A 20486-nucleotide genomic window follows, 5' to 3' on the forward strand; every position below is an offset into this window, starting at 1 on the left:
GCTGATTTTCAAAATGAGATGCCACAATTTTTGTAGTCTGAATCGACACAAGTGATATTGTGCGATGCAGTTCCAATGGAGTTTTTTTATACTAATAACTCACTATAAAATGATGACCCATTACATACAAGCCCGGCATACAAGTTACTTAGACACGGTACCTTACGGTAGTCCGCCTTCTGATAGAGGTAATAATTATTGGGAATAGGGCCTACTAGAATCACTTTTTAAAGAAATATTATGGTCGTAATATTAGCAAATGTTGCCCCCCCCCGCTTCAATTTTACCCCTCCTCAGGGCACATTATTATTGCACAGCCCCTTACGGAACCATGCAATTCTAAAATCAATCAGCCAATCAATCAATCAATCAATCAATTAGGCCTAATCAAACAATCAAATCAAAAAGATTATTTTCTAAATTCAAAAATCTAAATCGAGAAAAATCTAACTCGAAACGTGAAAATTTGACTCGCAAATCTAAGACAAAACTTGAATTAATTATATCTCAACTTATAAAATAAATTAAACAATAAATTCATCTTGAACTCCAATATCGAACTTGAAACTCGAAAAAATTGAACTCGCAACTTTCGAAACTCGAATTTCAGTTCTGCTGCACACAGCCCGTAACCATAATTGAGTGGCATGTGAAACGTAGCAGACGTCAGTGAATTTACTGAAATCGAAACATTTTGGCAAATTTTGGAGTAAAAAGTGCACAGAAAGGTAGTATGACATGTGTTAATCATGAAAACATAGGAACTATGATGCTTTATTCACTGTTTGTGTAAATCTCGATGTTCACCTGCCTATATCGGCAGTGTCTTGAATGATATCAATACATTTTTTTAGCTATTTTTAAGCATGTTGCATGTTAAACTTAAAGCTTACTTACCAAACCACCATACCATGATGATACAGCACAGTGCATGATTGATCATGGTGATACACTTGCTCGAGAAAAAGTTAATTTTTTATTACTTCCGTGGTCCAGGTACGCGCTGGTGAATTGCAATCGCTTAGAAGTGACAAGGTCGCCTACAGTGTTCGATTTAGAGGGGTTTTACATGCACAAATGCATGTAAACTTTGGCTCTGTGCATGTAGAATGTTGCCTGTGCATGCAAAATTTTGTGTTATTCAGCCCATTTTGAGGAAAAAATCAGAGTTGTGCATGTAAATTTTATTTTCTAAATAGAACCCTGGTCGCCTACTTACTACTCGCCGCGCAGACGACCAATGGGTCAACCGGCTTGTTGTCAAGTCCGTTGATCAGCCAATCAGCGACAGCATGATTGTTTATTTCTTCTGTGTGTACGCTCGTCTACGCTTGGCGCACAGCTCAGACCGTGGAAGTAATAAAGAATTAACTTTAGCAACGAATTTGCTCACGATGCCTCCTCACACACAGTTACAGATCTGGAGCAATACAATTGCATGATTTCAATTAGAGTTTGCACTAAAAAGTAGAAGGCTCATGTAGCTTAGATAGTTGCATGTTTGTCATATAATCACAATATTAATTACACAGGCACAGCTTCTTGTACGGTACTTCTTAACCTAAACTTCTATGCTTGAAATTGTAATTAATAGGCCTACTCCATTATTTATCCAGAATAAATAAAATTTCATTAGCACGCGATCATGCATGACAAGAGTGTTGATTGACAGATACAATGATGAAACATAGGCCTGGTTTCTGGTTTAGTACATAAGTACCGTACTTGAGTTCCAAGTTAGACAAGGTCATGGTTTGAGGTTTGAACACGGTTTAGCAGACAAAAGTGTGGTAAATATATTTAGGGGTGAAAATAAACATTTGACAATCTTGGATTGAGACATTTCTAGTGCAAAATTGTCTGTATTTTATGATTTTGGCTGTTAAAAAGTTCTATTTTTATAATCATTGAGCAGAAAGAAATGCATTTTTGGGTCAATTTTGCCAGAAAATGGACCATTTTTGGGTGACAAAATTTTCCACTGTCAGATTTTGTATACCGTACCCACATACCGTATTGTTTGTAATAAATGCCCCGGGGGGCGTTGCATTTTTCCAAAAGGGGGGCGTTTATTGAAGGTGAATTGTCAGTGAAAAAACTTTAAAATCGGGTTAAATTTCTCGATGGTGCTCCTGTAGAAAAGAGGGATTTACGGCTATACTAATGGCGACGCCCATGGAAAATATCATTTACGTGGTAAATGCATCAAAATTACACCCGTAAGTACATCATCAAGCAAGAATCTAGTGAAATTCTACCATAATTAGGCAATGGAATGGATGGAAGTACGAGTCATAACAGGTTTTGTCCATGCAATTTACCGATCGCCCCTGACAAGACTGACTGACTGATGCCAGTTTTAAGCTTAGGCCTACTCACACGATATAGCATGGAATTTTTGTCAATTTTTCACAGAAAAATGGGATGGGGGCCTTTATTAGAGGGGGAGCGTTTATTACAAACAATACGGTACCCCTAAATATACATTAAGGTGGGCCTGTACAGTATTAATTCAATAAGTTAAAGTCATAATATGAATTCAGCAGTTTTTTCCATGATGTTGCATAGTTTTTGCAAAGGATGTACGGTATTCATAAGATAAATGTGACAATTTTAGTTACCGGTACCGTACGCAAAAAATGCTGTTTCGGACATAAATTAGACTTTAAACCATGATTTCATTTCACTGGAAGGGCATAAAAGCTTCAGTTACCACTTATGCAAAATTCAAAGACTTAAGAGACCTGAAAATTGAATCGATTATGCACAACACAACTTCCTTTGAACTTGTCCGACGGCGAACCCACTAAAAACCCACTATTTACAACTTCCTACATTAGTATGGGATTAACTTTTTGGAAACTAGATAATTTTTCTGAAAATTTTGTTTGCGGTTTCCAGGTCCCCAATTTATTCGGCCAAATTGGCCACTTTCGACAGCCATGCAAAGAAAATGGAGAGCCCCACATGTATACTCGAAACTTGAATCAATTATGACTAATCTCAATATATATGGAGCTAAATTTAAGTCAAATAGCAAATTTGTTGAGAAATGTTTTTTACACATTATGTTGCATGAAATGAAATTAAGTTTGACGTTTGACCAAGGTTTTGCAGCCAAAAATTTGTAAAGCATATGGTCATTTTCACGGTAAAGGGTGTAACTTTTGATTTTTAGGGTCAACATTTCAAACCACTCAAATATGTTTCTGTTTACTGAAATCATGCATAGAAACAACTTAAATTCCAGTAAAATAATGTTTTAAGGCTTAAACCTTTTGATTAATAATAAAAAAAATTGACATTTCCATAACATTTTGGTTAAAATCAAAGAAAAAATTGTATTTTACATTAAAGCTCAGAAAATTATGAAATGAAAGCTGGAATACATGTGAAATTCCATTAAGTCAACAGATATAAGTTAAACTTTATACCATGTTTTTCTATGTTTGTAATTCCAGTTTTGAAAATCTTTAACATCAAGTGTTTTCACCCATTTGTTTATAAAGTATGGTGTTAACGTGCATGTGAAGCCTCCGAAACAGGCTTTCTTGGATATCAGTAAATTTTTCAAACATTAACCATAATATCAACACTTTTTTAAATTTATGACATTCTGCACATATCAAGTAACAATTACAATGCAGACTATATCAATATGAAACACACCAATTTAGATGTGCAAAGATGATAATTAATCTTATTGTTGTTTCGGAGACTTCATTTGTTTCAGAGGCTTCAAGTGTTAACGGAAAGTTTGTATTGGGTCCCATTTTCAAATGGTGATGTATATCTCTACTGTTTGAAAACAAGTGACTTGAGGATCTACTTTGCTACATTTTGATAAATAGATTGGATGAGCTCTTTTATTTATATTTGCACAAGCTAGCTAAACATTTTGTTTCAGAGGCTTTTACGGAAAATCGCCTCTATGAAGTCAAGATTTTATAAAAAATTTAAAAGCTTGCAAATCGGCTAATTTTTGTTACCTATTTCAAGTTAAGTAAATAAATCAACTGTTATGAATCAAGAAAAAATAAAGAAATAATAAAAAGAATTATGAACCAAAGCTATATACCCACAAAGTTTGTTAACAATTGTTAACGGAAAATGAAGCCTCGGAAACGACAAATATCGAAGTCCGGTTCTCAAAACAGGGCTGTTCACAATTAAAACTAATGTAACAGTTTTTACTGAGCATATGACTACACTTTCAGCATGAGAAAAATTATCCATGAACTAACTGAAGAAAACACATCAAAAAGGCCATATTTATGGACATTTTAGCCTGCCAAAACTGAACGCAGTAACTCCCAAAGATAGGATAGGATAGGATAGGATAGGAAGCTTTATTTCACCACGGAGGCCCAAATCAACAAAGTTGTTCTTCCTTGGGGCCGTGATCATGTAGTGCCAACACGTTAACATGGTTAAGGGAGGACTTTGCGGGGGAGAGCGTGCGCGACCGAACACCGTAGCGGGTGGGGTCTAGGGGCGGCCTTATGGCCCCTGGATCAGGGCCGGATTTACCTTTTTGGGGCCCTGGGCCAGACCAAAATTTGGAGGCCCCATACGCACGTAAGGAAGCCATGTTCATGCACTCAAGTGGCCAAGTTTTTGGATTTTACCGAATTTTGCTACATAAAAGGCTATTGCGCGAGAAGCGCGCAAAATTTTGCAATATTTGTAGGCTATATTGGCCCAAAACATGGTGATTTTTGACTAAAATGGAAGATGCACACTGCACATGGCAATTTTGGGGGCCCTCAGAATTTGGGGCCCTTGGCCCGGGTCCATCTGGCCCTATGGTAAATCCGGCCCTGCCCTGAATGGGTCCAGTGAAAAAGTGTCGGACGCGGGGGATCCAGGGGGCAGCGCCCCCGGAAGCTCTAAGATTTTAGGGCTTTCTAACTGAGGCTCAGTCTCAGATGTGGTATTTTCACCCCTTTTTTGTTAAAAATGTATGTGACAAAAATTAGTAAATTGACCATACGCCACTTCGTGCGCCACTTCGACTAACTCCAAGCGCCACAAGTGGTGCGCGCGCCGCCAGTTGAGAAGGCCTGATTTACATCATCAAAAAATTGATAGATTTAAACAACAGTTAAAAATATACACTTTTAGCATTATTTTTGAAAATATGTAAGGTCATGGATTTTTGAATAGTTTCATCTAAATTGTTCCAGATGATTCCACCTCTATATGATAAACTACGTTTCTTATAATCTGTCCTCGGTTGAGGGATCTTAACATTAAATTTACTCTGGCAAAAGTTGTAATGATTCTCTGGAATTGAAAATATGTGAGTTAAGTATGGAGGTGACAAGTTATTCAAAATCTTATGTTAAAACAGAACAATTGTACTGCTGCCTATTAGAAACTGGTTTCTAACCAAGTTGATCAAGAACGATATTACTAGATGCGTCCCATTTAGCATTACAAATTATACGTGCAGCCCTGTTTTGGATAATTTGTAGATGTTTTGCTACAGAAATACTACAATTTCTCCAAACAATGTTACAATATTGTAGATGAGGCAGAACAATTGAATTATAAACCATCTTCAAAATATCTTCAATGAGGAAATGTACATCTACATTTAGCATGAACATTCCTTTGAGAGCTTTTTTACGCACAGTATCAATTTGTTGGTTCCAAGACAAAGTATCATCAATAATAACACCAAGGTGTTTGCTCTCTTGCACCCTCTTAATATTAACACCACTTATATGAACATGGACATCTGCATTATTAATATCTTCTTTTACTGAATGTTACCTTTGTCTTGAGCCTATTAACATGAATTCTGTTTTGTCAATGTTTAGACTAAGTTCATTACTTTGAAGCCATTTGTTGACGGTGTTAAGATCATTATTTATACTGCTAAAAATATCGATGATTATGCTACCCATGGTAGCTGCTAACTTGATGACTTATGTGGCCAAAAATTGTGGAATTCTGTAGATTTATTAGACCACTACGGATCAAAGTGTTAAAAATCCAAAGTTACACCCTTTACCGTGAAAATGACCATGGGTATAATTAGAAATAATGGTACCAAAGTGTGACAAAAGGGTCAAAATTACAAACTGTTCAGAGATATATGTAATTGAATATTGTAAGCACAACATTATACTCTGGGAGCTAGGACCAGCTACTTTGCACCCCCACAGGACCGAACCAAACCAAATTTGTTATGTTCCTGAGATGACCCTAAAACATAATCAGGATGTTCCCAAAAATTTATAATACAATAAACTTTAATATCAAAATGTGTATTTTGTACAGATATCGTTTCTACCCTATTATATGACTTGTGAAAGTTACCTGTAATCAAACTTCAAAGTGGCTGTAAAAAACTAGTCATCGCTCTTCAATGAAGAAAAATGAGAATATTCACCCTGGAACAGGCCGAAAACAGGACCTCATTTGTACAATCCCCCCAATGCATGTACTGTATTTAAGTTGTTATTCATTGACATTGCTGTAACATCGCATCTGTTCGCATGTCCACTCTCCACAAAGTAGCCACACATTATCCATGTACACAGGTTAGGTCTAGGACCTTGCTGCCCCATAGCCAATTGCAGCAAGCTCTGCAAATAGCTACATGTATTTGTAAATGAAATTTGTGGGAGGACTCTGAAAACACAAGAGTCAAGGATTCAGATTTGGACTTGATCCTCAAGGACTTCAGAACCAGGGACTCTGACGTCGACTCGGACTCGGACTTAGATGTGGTGAACTGATTTTTGAATGCATAACTGAGATATGATGTAAAATATCCAATTGCAGGTTGATGATGGCAACTGGAGGTGGAAGTAACAAGGAAATTAAAAGTTTGCTCAAGAGTGCCCGGGAAGCAATTCGTAATAAGGAATACAAGGAGGCCCTCAAGCACTGCAAGGTATAGTTTGAAACTAATGTTAGAGTATATCTGATATTATCTTATGTGTATTATTTAGCAGTCAAGTTAGCTCAATCGATAAGGTGTTCAACTATAGTGCAAGAGGTGCGGGTTTGAACCCTGGTGGTGGTTAGTATGCTCTCGTGTTAAAAATTGAGTTAGCTTAAAATTCCCCTGGACAAGGAATTTACTGCTAATAATGTCTCATTGTAACCGTACAAAACTTGGAGAGCTGATCCTGGCTGCGATGGTCATTGTGGAATGTCTAGGGTGTGCGCTTCTTAGCTGTAAGTTCCTGTGTTGTTGTTTAATGGTTTGTGGAATGATATGCGGCCGTAGTGGTCAGCAACAACCTGTAAAGTGTGCTGAGGCTTGTGAATCAAATGTCTAGGCGTTGTGCCTGTGCGTAGCGCACTATAAATCACTGCGTTTAAAAAAAATTACATGTAGACAATAATAACTGCACTCTATCTGTTTTGAGGTCATTGCAGGAAATTGGAGGTTTGTTTTGGGCTGAGGTAATTGTGAAATATTAATGACCTCCATTTATGCGTTTGCTGTTTACATACTAATAAAATATGATTGGATCACATATACTTATGAGGTTATGAATTTTTGACTGGATATGATTTTGTTTGTGTTCAAATAAGAGAATAAAAGTATTGTTTTGAGACCCCAGCTGTGTCTCCATCACTTGATATAATATGGGTGATATCATTATTTTAGGTGTGTCGAGTTCTTGAAATGTCCAACATCACTTGATATAACATGGGTGATATCATTATTTTAGGTGTGTCGAGTTCTTGAAATGTCCAACATCACTGTCATATTGATCAAAATTTTTTGAGAAATCCTTCTCCATCATCAGCATGCCAATCCTTGACATTGGTGGTGTCTTTTAGGGAGTTGCAATTTATTCTCTTATCATACATTATGCGTACCAGTATAAAACATAATTTGTTAACCTTAATCGTGATTTTCCACTTATTGTGTAGGGAGTGTTGAAGCAAGACAAAGGTAACTACAATGCCTTGGTATTTATTGGAATAGCAGCAGCAGAAATGGGCCAACCAGACCAAGCTGTCATGGCTTATAAGAAAGCAATAGAAACAGATTCACAACAACTATTAGCTTGGCAGGTATGTTACTGGTGATTTAATAGCAATGGTTTAAACTGTTAGCAGCCATGAATTTGCTTAGTAGAATGTAAGGGGATGTACCCTTACAGTAGAATTCCATCTACAAGCATATATGCCTGCAGCCTATAAATGAGCGTTTTGCCGAAAAAGAAAAAAGGCAGACACCTTCCACAAAAACATAACAATAGATTTGTCTTACAATAATACATGTTTGTACAGCTGCCTGTATTAGTAATCTAGTTTCTCAAATTTCAAATAATGTTTTGTGGAGGGTGTCTGTCTTTCATCTCTTTTGTCAAGAATAATCCACTCAATTAGAGGCACTTATGCTTGCAGATGGAATTCTATGGTATATCAGTTGGAAAAGATCAAACAATGTCTTGTAATAATAATATTGTTTGCTCACTAGTTTGTCCATTCTTAGGGAGTAGTAACTATTACATGTAGTAGTGTCAGATCATCATCATCATCATCAGCCCATATCATCCCACTGCTGGGTAAAAGCCTCTCCCAAATGTTGCCAATTTCTCATGTCTCCTGCAATTCCTGCCCAGGCTGTTGTTCCCAGGTAGCTGACCAGCTCATCTCTCCATCTAGCTCGAGGTCTTCCTCTTTTCCTTACTCCATATAACGGTTGCCACTCTGTTGTGAGCTGACTCCATCTTCCATCTGTTATCCTGCTCAGATGTCCAGCCCACCTCCATTTAATTCTTTTTACTGTTATTGCTTGCTTGCTTGCTTACTTGCTTATGTCGACTCTTATAGTCGGACTCCCATAATGGCTCTCCAAACTGCTCTGTCAAGCATACAATTTTTCATGTCTGGGCCTGTTAATCCTGTATCATCTGCCAACATCTTGATATAATCCTTTTTAGGTGGACCTCTTGTTCGCTTTCCATGTTTTGGGCTGCCACATAAGAACAATTGAAGCTGCTTCCTCTTCGCTTCTTGCACAGTGCCCTGCAAACTTTAACCTTCTAATCCTGAGCCTCTCAGAGATTGGTAACAGATTTCCATACAGTTCTTTGTTGGTGGTGTGTGTTTGCCATGAGATATCAAGTGCCTTCCGCAAGAGCCGGGTATAGCAGCCATCCATAGCTTTTCTCATTTTGGTTGTTATTGTCCATGTTTCAGCGCCATATGTTAGTATTGATTCTACAGTGGTGGTAAATAACTTGATCTTTAGAGCTCTTGGCAGATTACTTTTCCAGATCTTGTCCATGCTGTTGCATGCTTTCCAAGCAAGTGCCTTTCTGATGTTGAAGTCCTTCTCACTACTGGCAGTCCATGCACCTAGATATTTGAAGTCATGCACTATCTCCAATTCGCTTCCGTCCAGTGTTTTTATTGAAGACAGAGTTTCCTTGTACAGCATTGCCTTGGTCTTCTTGGCATTCATTCCTAGTCCTACTTTCTGTGCAGCAGTTTCAACAAGATGTAACAGTTCTTGTGCATCTTTGAGGTTGTCAGCTAGAAGAGCAATATCGTCTGCAAAATCCAGGTCTGTGATATTCTCCTACTTTTCCTGGGCTCCAGAGTAAAGCCAAGTCGCTCTTCATTGCCTTCCATAGCCTGCTTGGATCTCAAAATCCTGAGTGACACCATCAGGTGATGCGACTTGAGCTATAGTATGATGGTACATGCATCCTATGGCAGCTACTAGCCTCTCTGGGACTCCATATGCTCTCATAATGTCAACCATTTTCCCACGGTGGATGGTATCAAATGCCTTCTTGAAATTGATACTGTTATTGTTACTGTTATTAACACATCTTTTACTCTTGTAGTATCAGATACCTGGCATCAAAGTAAGTTTTCTCCTTTCACTCAGTGCCCTTTGCTACTGTGTATACCAGTTCATGGCATCAATGCATACATTTTATAGCCATGATTTTCCTTTCTGTGATATGGCAACTTCAATAACAGAGGGGCTCACTAAAACTGAAACATTAATCATTATAAGTTTAGTTATGGCGAGTTAAAAATGTGTTTTATGAAAGATGAAATAAAGTTTAAAATATGTTGCATCTATGCTATCAATATCACTCAGGTAGGAGTTCATCTTCCCCATAGAACTTGTCTCGGTGAAAGGTTAAAGCCAACCATTGTTTTGTTTTACAATAGGGATTGAGTGGTTTCTATGAGAAAAGTGAAAAAGAAGAGCATAAGCCTGAATTGATTGGTACCTACAAGAGCATGTTGGATATACTTCAAGGCAAAGATCAGAAGAAGTGGACAGAGACTGCTGAAAAACTGGTTCAAGTTTGTATAGTACTTGGAAATATCAAAGAGGTATGTGCAAACATTTTCATCAGTCAGTAGTAAGCCCTGCACTTAAATGAGTGAAGTGGCTTTCAGAATTCACCAATAAGGCTGAGCTACTATGGTCAAGTGTCTTGCAGGTATTTTTATGTTGTGACATATGTCATGTTTTCAATTCTCCACAAAGATTTTCTGTTCTCTTGGCCTTCATGTCCACTCAAGTAAGTAGCATGAGGCAAAGTTTAGCTGCAACGAAATATGCTGGTGGAATATTAGCTGCTGTGTCTGTTGCAATGGAAAACTCCTGCAAGATGTTGGACTATAGAAAGGCATTGTTTATGTAATTTGTATGTATGAAAGTAACTTGGCTTTGTTAGTGGGTGATCCTAATGGCCAACTTTATTTTTGAACAATGTGATTTGTTGAAGTTTTATACATTCAGTGCATAGTGGACAATCTTCATTATGTCATGGATTAATATAAAATGACATGTACACCAGCCCAGCATGTTTGTGAAAGTATCCGAGCCGCAACACATGCACGATTCTTGTTAATAATTGTGAAAGTGTAAATTTGGTCCCTGTAAGTAAGAAGTAAAGTTGAAAAATGCTGTTGATGAAATAGAAAAGACAGCTTCCAAATGGAAAAGCCAAGCTTCCAAACTTGTTGCTCTATACAGTTCCTCTTACCTTCCCTGCATCAGATTTTGTCCATGGCGCAATTCTCAAGATAGTTTCTTGTAATACAATCAGTCATTAAATAATTTTATGGTAAAATTCTGTTTCAGGCATTGACTTACCTGAAGTCATTAATTGATGAGGCATCAAAAACCAAAGGTGACCCGCTCACCTATTGGAAACAAGTTGCTGATATTCTGGTTGATCAGAAGACTCTGACTGAAGAAGACACTACACAGGTAGGTTCATAACAGCAAATAGTATATCAGAAATAATAGGCATCAAACTGTATCAGACATTGAACTGGGAACCTAATTTCTCTCTTCTTGAATATATTTTTTGAAGGAAACACTATGCAGGTAAACCTGTATTGGATATTGAACTAGGAACTTAATTTGTCTCTCATATAAGCTCATGATAAATTGAAAGCATTTTTGTGACAGAAAATAAGTTCATCTAGATGTCATAACTGATAATGATATCAAAATAAGAAAATGCTACAATTCTCTTTTTGTGTTATATTTTGTATTTGTAGCTCCAGCAGGCTTATATGTGCATTCTTCATTCATCTGACCTTGATCAGCAAGACCATTTGAAGTACTATAGTGGCTACATAAAACACCTACAGAAGGTAACATTTATTTGGTTGTTGTTTATGTCTGCAAGTACCGGTACCGTATTAGATATCTTATGTAATCTTTAATATGTGACATGATCTGGTCCATGGGGGCCAAAGGTGGCAAATTTGAAACTGAGTGGAAGGCAAAGATATGGAGTAAAAAACAATAAAATACATAAGAAAATACACATCACAAAATCTCATAACTTTAGAAGCAAGTATGCTAGACCTTCGGTGTTTTCAGTATGATAGTTTAATGTTACTACAAGGTAATTATTATAGAAACTCAATTTTCAAAAATGCCTCCTTTGACCCGCTTGCCTATTAGAAACAAGTTGCTGATATTCTGGTTGATCAGAAAACTTTGGTTTTCTGGCAAAAATGCCTCCTTTGGCCCATATGGAGCAGGTTTGTGTCACATATTTGAAACATAACACATATTTTGCAATTTTTCAAGCCATCAATATTTAAAATTTATAAATTGGTTAAATGAAAACACCCAAAACACCCCAACATTATTTGCAGTGTAGTGTTGACGTTATTGTGCAGAGTGGGCTCATCCCCCCAATTGAATATGGCAATCATGATATATGGACCATTCTTCACTCCGAATCCACCTTTTACTTAAACCATGTAACTTTATCAGTTATGTATGCCAGAAATTTGAAATTGTACATTAGGAGGAAACATATTTTCATTTTTAAGATCCCCATGTTGTCTGCAATGTCATGGTTTATAAAAATGAATGTGTACCTGATGATGATGATTTTAGACATTCTGTTATATTGGAAAGAGGAGGATAACACGTTGGTGTCCGTATATATATCATGATTATAAAATAAATATAACTACAATTTTCCACAATGTTTCCTTTGTATTTTAGTCTGGTGTAGATGACTCTGAGATTATCAAAGAATGTGAAAAGATGCATGAGTTGTTCCCAAATGAAGTCATGCCATTGCAGGGTCTAGCCAAGATTTACCTGAAATGTCAGCCAGGTGAGTTTGCACAGTTATTATCTCCATGTAGGTAGTATACTTTATTAGAAAAGGTTGACATCATTTTGTACATAGCCAGTTTTATCCTTGATCGACTTACAAGGGGGGAGTATGGTGCATTGGTTAGAGTTTTCACCTCTGGTGTATGAGGTCTCAGGTTCAATTCCCGGCATTGGCGACTTGCTGAGGTATTTACATGGGGGAAAAGTGTGAATCAACACTGTATTGTAGTTCTATGGTGCTACTATTGGTGATAATCAACACAATTTTTAACATTCCAAATGCTGTAACCATTTCCCAAAATTCTATTTTAAAAGCAATTATTGAGAACAAAATTTGGCTGTAATGAATGAAATAACAACACCGTGTTGTCAATGTGATGTACTACTATACTCTTGTTCCACTGGCAAAAGGCATATTTAGAGCACTGGCATTTTCTTGATAGATTTCATCAGTACATATGTGACATAATCAAGCAAAAGCAATTTATTTAACATTTTTACTATTTTAGTACATATTATCAACTGAAGAGGTCCAAATCTGAGTTGCTCTAAGAATCATACCATAAAAGAACCGCTACCGAAATATTTTGCAAGGTAGCTATTGCAGATGACATTGGTTATTTGTCATGATGATGTGTTTGGAATTTATTCTTTGCTCTTTTTACAATTTACAGTGTGTCACCCTAATTAACACAATCCCAATTAAACCAAAATGTAGAGGATTTGCTTGTGTCAACTGTTATGATATTTTTTAAACAATTATATTGTTTATATTTTTTGGACTTCAATCTTTGATTTATTATACTTGGTTCAACTATTGAACTTATAGAAGTAAATTTACATAAATGCTCAAGCGCAAAGCGCAACTAGTGTAGGCGCTACACCAAACTGCACTGCTGCTGCATTGCCATAGTCCTCATAGAACCGTCAGCATTCTCTTGCGTGCTTTCTCTCTTGCCACAGCCATTCCACCATTAGTCCACATTCTGATGTTATCAATCCATCCTGTTTTCCTTCGCCCTGGCCTGGCTTTTCCTTCTACTTCTCCTTCTATCGTTATCTGAACAATGCTATCAGGACGCCGCTTCCAATGACCATACAGGGATATCTTTCTTTTCTTCAGCTGACTGAGCAGACCTTGTTTCTCTGTGATGCCCACTTTCTGACGGATCCATGCATTGGTTTTCCAAAAACGACTCTATCTTCTTGATATCGCTTTGTTTTAGGGTCCAACTTTTTGCACCATACAGGGCTATACTCCAGACAAGGGATCTCACCAGTTGTTTCTTCAGCTTCAGGCTGATCGCTTTAGCCTTCCATAATCCTAATAATTGGCTGGTGGCATCTCTGGCAATTGCTAGTCGAGCATTGATCTCCGGTGTAGAGTCTGCATCACACCCTACCATTGAGCCAAGGTATTTGAACCTTTCAACTTGCTTGATTGGTTTACCACCCAGGGAGATTGTCTCTTTGCTACCATGGGTCATAACATGGGTTTTGGCTGCGTTAATATGGAGACCAAAGGTGTGACTGCACCTCTCCAACTCGACTGCTTGCTTCTCAAGTTCTGCCTTTGTGCATGCTATGAGTGTGGTATCATCTGCATAGAGATATGAATCTTGCCATTTTTAAGTTGAACAAGTATAATTGATTTTATTTTTTGACATTTTGGCCTATTTTAGAGTCATTGGAAAGTAATGCTGTAGAAGTGTATGACAAGTTACTTGCCCTTCAAGAGAATTCTGGTTTAGCTCTACTTGGACATGGACAAAGAAAATTGAAAGATAAAAGCTATTTGGAGGCCAGGAAATTACTTCTACAAGGTAAAGTGTAGAATAAAGAAAAATTGTGTCAGATTAAAGTATTGATTCAAGGGTGTTGTTCTTGCTGCTGTTAAAATTTGAATATGAAATGTATTATGACAGATTTATATATTGTGTATTTGTCAAAAAGTTAATGTGATTAAAAGAGAGATCACATTACTTTGTTATCGAAATACACCCAATTATTACAATAAGCCCAGGACAAATCATATAACAGATCATGTAGGACAGACAATTACATTATAAAAACAAATATAAAGCACTAGAGAAAACCAGCTTTTGAAGTAAATGTGTATTCATATGTATTTTCAATATTCCTTATGTTGCAAAAAGGTTTATGAAACATTGAAAATATCTTAAAGTGTCATGTTTATATTTCAACTCCTTCAATTCTTTAATAAAAAGTATTTACCTATAAGCAGTATGTGATTTCTTATAGGTTTGAATTTCAACCAGCCTAATCACAAAGCTCCCATGGCCAAGTGGTTAAGGCATAGGTCTTGTAAACCTGTAGTCCTGGGTTCGATTCCTAGGTGGGATAACTTTTTCTGCTTGTCTCCTTTATTATTTGCGATGGCGAACCTGGTGAAAAATTATGTTTATTTATATAATTCCCGTTGATCATGCCACTGTTTTTCCATGAAAAAGTATTACTTTTAATTGAAAACCATTGCATTTTATCAATATTGTTTATAGGCACTGAACGTGAGAAGTCCAATGTGTATGGTTGGTTGTATCTTGCCAAATCACACCTCGGTCTCCATGACAACCAGGCTGCAGAATCATCCTGTAGTGAAGGTAAATTGCATTATAAACTAGTTGATTGTATACCTGCTTAGATATGGGAGATGGCATTTTGTCTTCTCCATTCTCTTGTCTGGTTTATGTGTTTTCTTTTCAATCATTGTGCTTAAAGTTTGTATGTTTTAATGATTGCAATAAAGATTGAAATGTTAAACAAAAAATAGATTAAATCAAGATGATTTACTTTTTTATCAACATGATGAGCAATGTTTGATACCAATGTTTGTGTAATTATTTTTAGATATCATGACTGGTTATAATGCGACCCTGGATACAGTCTCCCCAAGGTTTCCTTGTGTCTTTCATGATAATTCTCTCCAGAAAGTATTTCATTTGTCTGCAACCATCCCCTTCATATTTTCAGGTGTTAAGCAACTCAAGACGAAGAAGAGCTTACAACCAGATGTAGTCACTAACCTCAAGAAGTCATTTTCCCTGTGTCAGGCTGATGCCTTACTTGACTCTGGTATAAGTAACAATGTACAGACTGCTATCCAAATCTATGAAAAGGTAACAAATGTCAGCTGTGTGATCATGTGGTGTAGAACTGCAAAAATTATTGCTGTTGTTTTTCTTTTTCTTTTTCCATGAACAACTATTAAACAGGGATTGACCGCTAGTTCTAAAGTTCACCAGTCCAATAATAAGGTTTGCTAGTCCACAATATGAAAAGGTTCAAAATTAGAAAGTTATGATTATGGTTAGGTATAGAGTTAAAGTTGGGGTTATATCAAACTTTCAGACTAGTGATCCTTAGGAGCAGCAAACCTTGTGACTAATGGACCTTGGGACTAGTAGATGTAGACCTATTCAAAATATATTTGTTTAAATTGAACTATTACCCAATTGATATTGATAATAAGTTTTCATGTTGCAGAAAACAATAATAAGACAAAAACGTATTCTTCAATTTCGGATATTGTAAAACCAATTTTAACAATCAACTGCTCATTTGCTGAATTGGGGATATATATAGCCCTGTACATATGTTAATACTACAGAAATCTGTTTCAGCAACAGATCAAGATTATATGTGACACAATCTGGTCCATGGGGGCCAAAGGCGGCTAATTTGAAACTGAGATAAAGGTAAAAATATGGAGGAAAAAACAATAAAATACATAAGAAAATAGACATCCAAAAATGTCATAACTTTAGAACCAAGTATGCTAGACCTTTGGTGTTTTCAGCATATGATAGCCAATTGTATGTATAATATAATAATTATAGAAACTCAATTTTCAAAAATGCCTCCTTTGGCCCCCATGGACCAGATTGTGTCACATATGTATATCTAACATTTTCGAAGTTGAGAGTTGCCTATACCACTTTGCAATATGTCATGATGTAAATGTTTTTTTGTTTCTTGCTACAGTTTCTAGATGGTGAAGACAGTGTGATGCTATACTGCAAGCTGGTGCAGGCATATGTTTTATTACAAGATATGACTACAGCTCAACAGGTAACATCATAACATTTAGTATTTGTATGACAAAAGTAATGTTAAATCATTTATTTTTTAAATGGACAACTGTTTCTGGTTCTGGTTGAGTCGGTATTGCCAGATATACTGTACTTCACAACTTTGTATGTATTGTGGAGATGTTTAGGATTTCAAATGTATAGCAAGTGTCCCTACACCAGTTTGTTTAAACCTTAGATTAATAAATACACAGATTGGAATTTTCCATGCCTGTACCCCTAGGCGTATTAGAATTCAGCTGATGCTGGTACAGCTGTCAGACCTGGTGACATAGCTTATCTTATGCGCAAAGTTCCTTTTGTGTAAGCGCGCGCTGTTTAATTGCGCTATTTTTGAGTTTGCTCACACAGCAACATGACATGTTTCCTTGGTATGGTTTATTGGTATATTGAAAATGAAATGAAATGAAACAGTTGCAGGACAGTTCAGTAATAAACAAGATTTGCAGTGGCTTTACAATTTTAACAATACATGTATCTGAGAGGGACCTGTGGATATTCCAAAATCAGTACCTTTCATGTTTCAAATGAAACATTTAAAAATTATTTTGTTTGTTTGACTGATTGATTGATTGTTTGTTGATTGTTTGTTTCTTGTTTTTACTGTAGCTGTGTGATGAGGCTGTGTCAAAGTCTTCTGATGATTCAGTGGATGTTATGGCTACTCAAGGTCTTTTACTCATGGGCAATCAGAAACTCACTGAAGCACAACAAAAGTAAGTCTGGTGAATATTTCACCTGATCCAAGATTTGCAAAAATATTACATTTTACAACTTTGAAACATGAAAATGATGGACAACAAAGTGTGTTGCTATGAATTTGACCAGCAAACTCACTAGATCCCTTAGATACTGAATCACGCTTGGTCCACCTTAAACCTTTACCTTTCTTCTTCCACTCTGAAAGTCTTGTGTCTTTTAGGATTTGATTATAACATTTTACTTTTTATTAGTTATTCTATCACTTTCTACTTGTCTTTTTTCTATCAATATTGCAATATTTTCATATGGCCTACTAGGAGACAAAAATTTTCCATACATGAACAACATATGAATAAAAATTTGTAATTGTAGGTGTACCAATACCGTATTTTTGCATTTTAATCTAGACTCATCCAAGCTACACAATCAGCAGGTGATGTTGGACTATACCATTATTGGTTAGGCAGAGTTTATTGGGAGATGGGAGAAGAAACCAGGAAAGATAAAGTAAAGTATCTGGGCTCCTTGCTGAAGGTAGGTTTTTGTACTTATTAGTGAATATTTTGTGAATATTTCAGCATTTTGAGTAATTTGTATATTTGAAAGAAAATTGTTTGCTATAACATCCAAGTTTTTGCTGTTTGCATTAGTGTAACCTGTGTAAGCAATCCCATTGTTTCAAGACTTCATTCCAAGAGACATTTCGTCATTTGTATTCTAAATCATGTTAGGAATTCAAATAGATCTCGGTGTGAAAATTAAGTGGTTTTAATTAGCCTTTTTTGTGTAATAGTCTAGAGTGAAACAAAAAGATAACAAACATCATATTTACAGCTAAATTGGCTCCTGGAAAATAATTCTATATTTGTGCCCTTTTTATATAAATGCAGGCTGCCAAGCTTGACCCATACTACAGCAATACATTCTTATATCTGGGACATTACTACTGGCAGGTCATACAAGAGAAAAGGTAGGTAATTTTAACAATATTTGTACCTTCTACATGGGCTTTTTTTCAATATCTAAATTTTGACACACTTGCATCATTTGCATTCTATTTAAATTTGATATTTATGTTTTGTTTGTGAACAGCAAGGGGAAGAAATGTTACCAGAAAGCATATGAATTGAATCCTCACAATGAAGCAGCTGGAGCAGCACTTGGGGATGTTTACCTACAAACTGGAGAAGAGGTAAGGCTTGTTCAGACGATCGCTTGTAAAGTCGCTTGTAACTACATTCAAATGTAAACTTGCATGTAGTGCCCGTCTAAACACACTCGCATGTAGCTACATGCAAGTTACAAGTGACGATTTTACATATCTTACATGTAGAGAGCTACATTCGAATGTAAGGTGTGAACAAGACTTGCATGTTAACTCGCTTGTAAGCATGACCTTGATGACCCAATCCTATTCTGATTGTGCATAATCATGGCATAATTTACCAGTGAAGGTCACTCTTACTTTTGAGTTGGCTTACAAGTAAGTCCCGTGTGGACACACACTCGCTTGTAGCATAATTTAATTGCTGCTTGCTTGTAAGTTACATTTGAAAGTAGGCTACCATCTAAACACACCTGTAGTCTTATAGGCAATAACCTAGTAATTAATGAGTGAATGTTCTTAGTTTTCCAGTAGTTGTAAATATATTTTATACTTGAACTTACTTTGCTACATTGCGTTTGGAACCACCAGACTTCATTAGGCAACTGACCCGCTGGACTGGTCATATGACATAGGAGAGGTATAAAAGAAGCCATCTGGGAATATATATATTGAGCAACCGTCACACTAAACAAGACATGGGGACTCTGCTTTATCATATATCATGCATGGACCGGGCCATGTAGAAGATAACCCAGCCATCTATCATGTGACCAGTCCAGCTGGTCAGTTGCCTGGTGAAGTCTGGTAAAATCTTTCAACGTCACCTCAACCCCATTTTTCTAATTGTCTTAAACAAGAATTTACTTTTATCTTTGACAGAAAGCAGCTAAGGAGCTGTATCTAACAGTCACTAGTGAGGCAGCTGCAGGTACTGCTAAATGGGCTTGGTTAAGACTTGGACTGTGTTATCTCAAACTAGGAGAAGCTAACAATGCCATAGCAAGGTAAGGAGCTGTATCTAACAGTCACTAGTGAGGCAGCTGCAGGTACTGCTAAATGGGCTTGGTTAAGACTTGGACTGTGTTATCTCAAACTAGGAGAAGCTAACAATGCCATAGCAAGGTAAGGAGCTGTATCTAACAGTCACTAGTGAGGCAGCTGCAGGTACTGCTAAATGGGCTTGGTTAAGACTTGGACTGTGTTATCTCAAACTAGGAGAAGCTAACAATGCCATAGCAAGGTAAGGAGCTGTATCTAACAGTCACTAGTGAGGCAGCTGCAGGTACTGCTAAATGGGCTTGGTTACGACTTGGACTGTGTTATCTCAAACTAGGAGAAGCTAACAATGCCATAGCAAGGTAAGGAGCTGTATTTAACAGTCACTAGTGAGGCAGCTGCAGGTACTGCTAAATGGGCTTGGTTACGACTTGGACTGTGTTATCTCAAACTAGGAGAAGCTAACAATGCCATAGCAAGGTAAGGAGCTGTATCTAACAGTCACTAGTGAGGCAGCTGCAGGTACTGCTAAATGGGCTTGGTTAAGACTTGGACTGTGTTATCTCAAACTAGGAGAAGCTAACAATGCCATAGCAAGGTAAGGAGCTGTATCTAACAGTCACTAGTGAGGCAGCTGCAGGTACTGCTAAATGGGCTTGGTTAAGACTTGGACTGTGTTATCTCAAACTAGGAGAAGCTAACAATGCCATAGCAAGGTAAGGAGCTGTATCTAACAGTCACTAGTGAGGCAGCTGCAGGTACTGCTAAATGGGCTTGGTTACGACTTGGACTGTGTTATCTCAAACTAGGAGAAGCTAACAATGCCATAGCAAGGTAAGGAGCTGTATCTAACAGTCACTAGTGAGGCAGCTGCAGGTACTGCTAAATGGGCTTGGTTAAGACTTGGACTGTGTTATCTCAAACTAGGAGAAGCTAACAATGCCATAGCAAGGTAAGGAGCTGTATC

General features: G+C 37.0%; 1 protein-coding gene across 1 annotated transcript in view; it reads left to right on the forward strand.

Moving 5' to 3' along the window:
• Positions 1-647: 647 nt before the first annotated feature.
• LOC140158359 (tetratricopeptide repeat protein 37-like) overlaps positions 648-20486 on the forward strand; it is a 149318-nt gene continuing 129479 nt past the window's right edge. The window contains exons 1-16 of the mRNA XM_072181450.1: positions 648-728; positions 6796-6907; positions 7903-8046; positions 10171-10338; positions 11096-11224; positions 11521-11616; positions 12488-12602; positions 14287-14427; positions 15124-15225; positions 15596-15741; positions 16607-16693; positions 17323-17429; positions 17823-17949; positions 18306-18385; positions 18508-18607; positions 19403-19527. Coding sequence (XP_072037551.1) covers positions 6800-6907; positions 7903-8046; positions 10171-10338; positions 11096-11224; positions 11521-11616; positions 12488-12602; positions 14287-14427; positions 15124-15225; positions 15596-15741; positions 16607-16693; positions 17323-17429; positions 17823-17949; positions 18306-18385; positions 18508-18607; positions 19403-19527 — 1775 coding nt within the window. The 5' untranslated portion in view covers positions 648-728; positions 6796-6799. The remainder of the gene's footprint in view (positions 729-6795; positions 6908-7902; positions 8047-10170; positions 10339-11095; positions 11225-11520; positions 11617-12487; positions 12603-14286; positions 14428-15123; positions 15226-15595; positions 15742-16606; positions 16694-17322; positions 17430-17822; positions 17950-18305; positions 18386-18507; positions 18608-19402; positions 19528-20486) is intronic.

This window comes from Amphiura filiformis, chromosome 8, assembly GCF_039555335.1.
Source record: "Amphiura filiformis chromosome 8, Afil_fr2py, whole genome shotgun sequence".
In the NCBI taxonomy this organism is placed as follows: Eukaryota; Metazoa; Echinodermata; class Ophiuroidea; order Amphilepidida; family Amphiuridae; genus Amphiura; species Amphiura filiformis.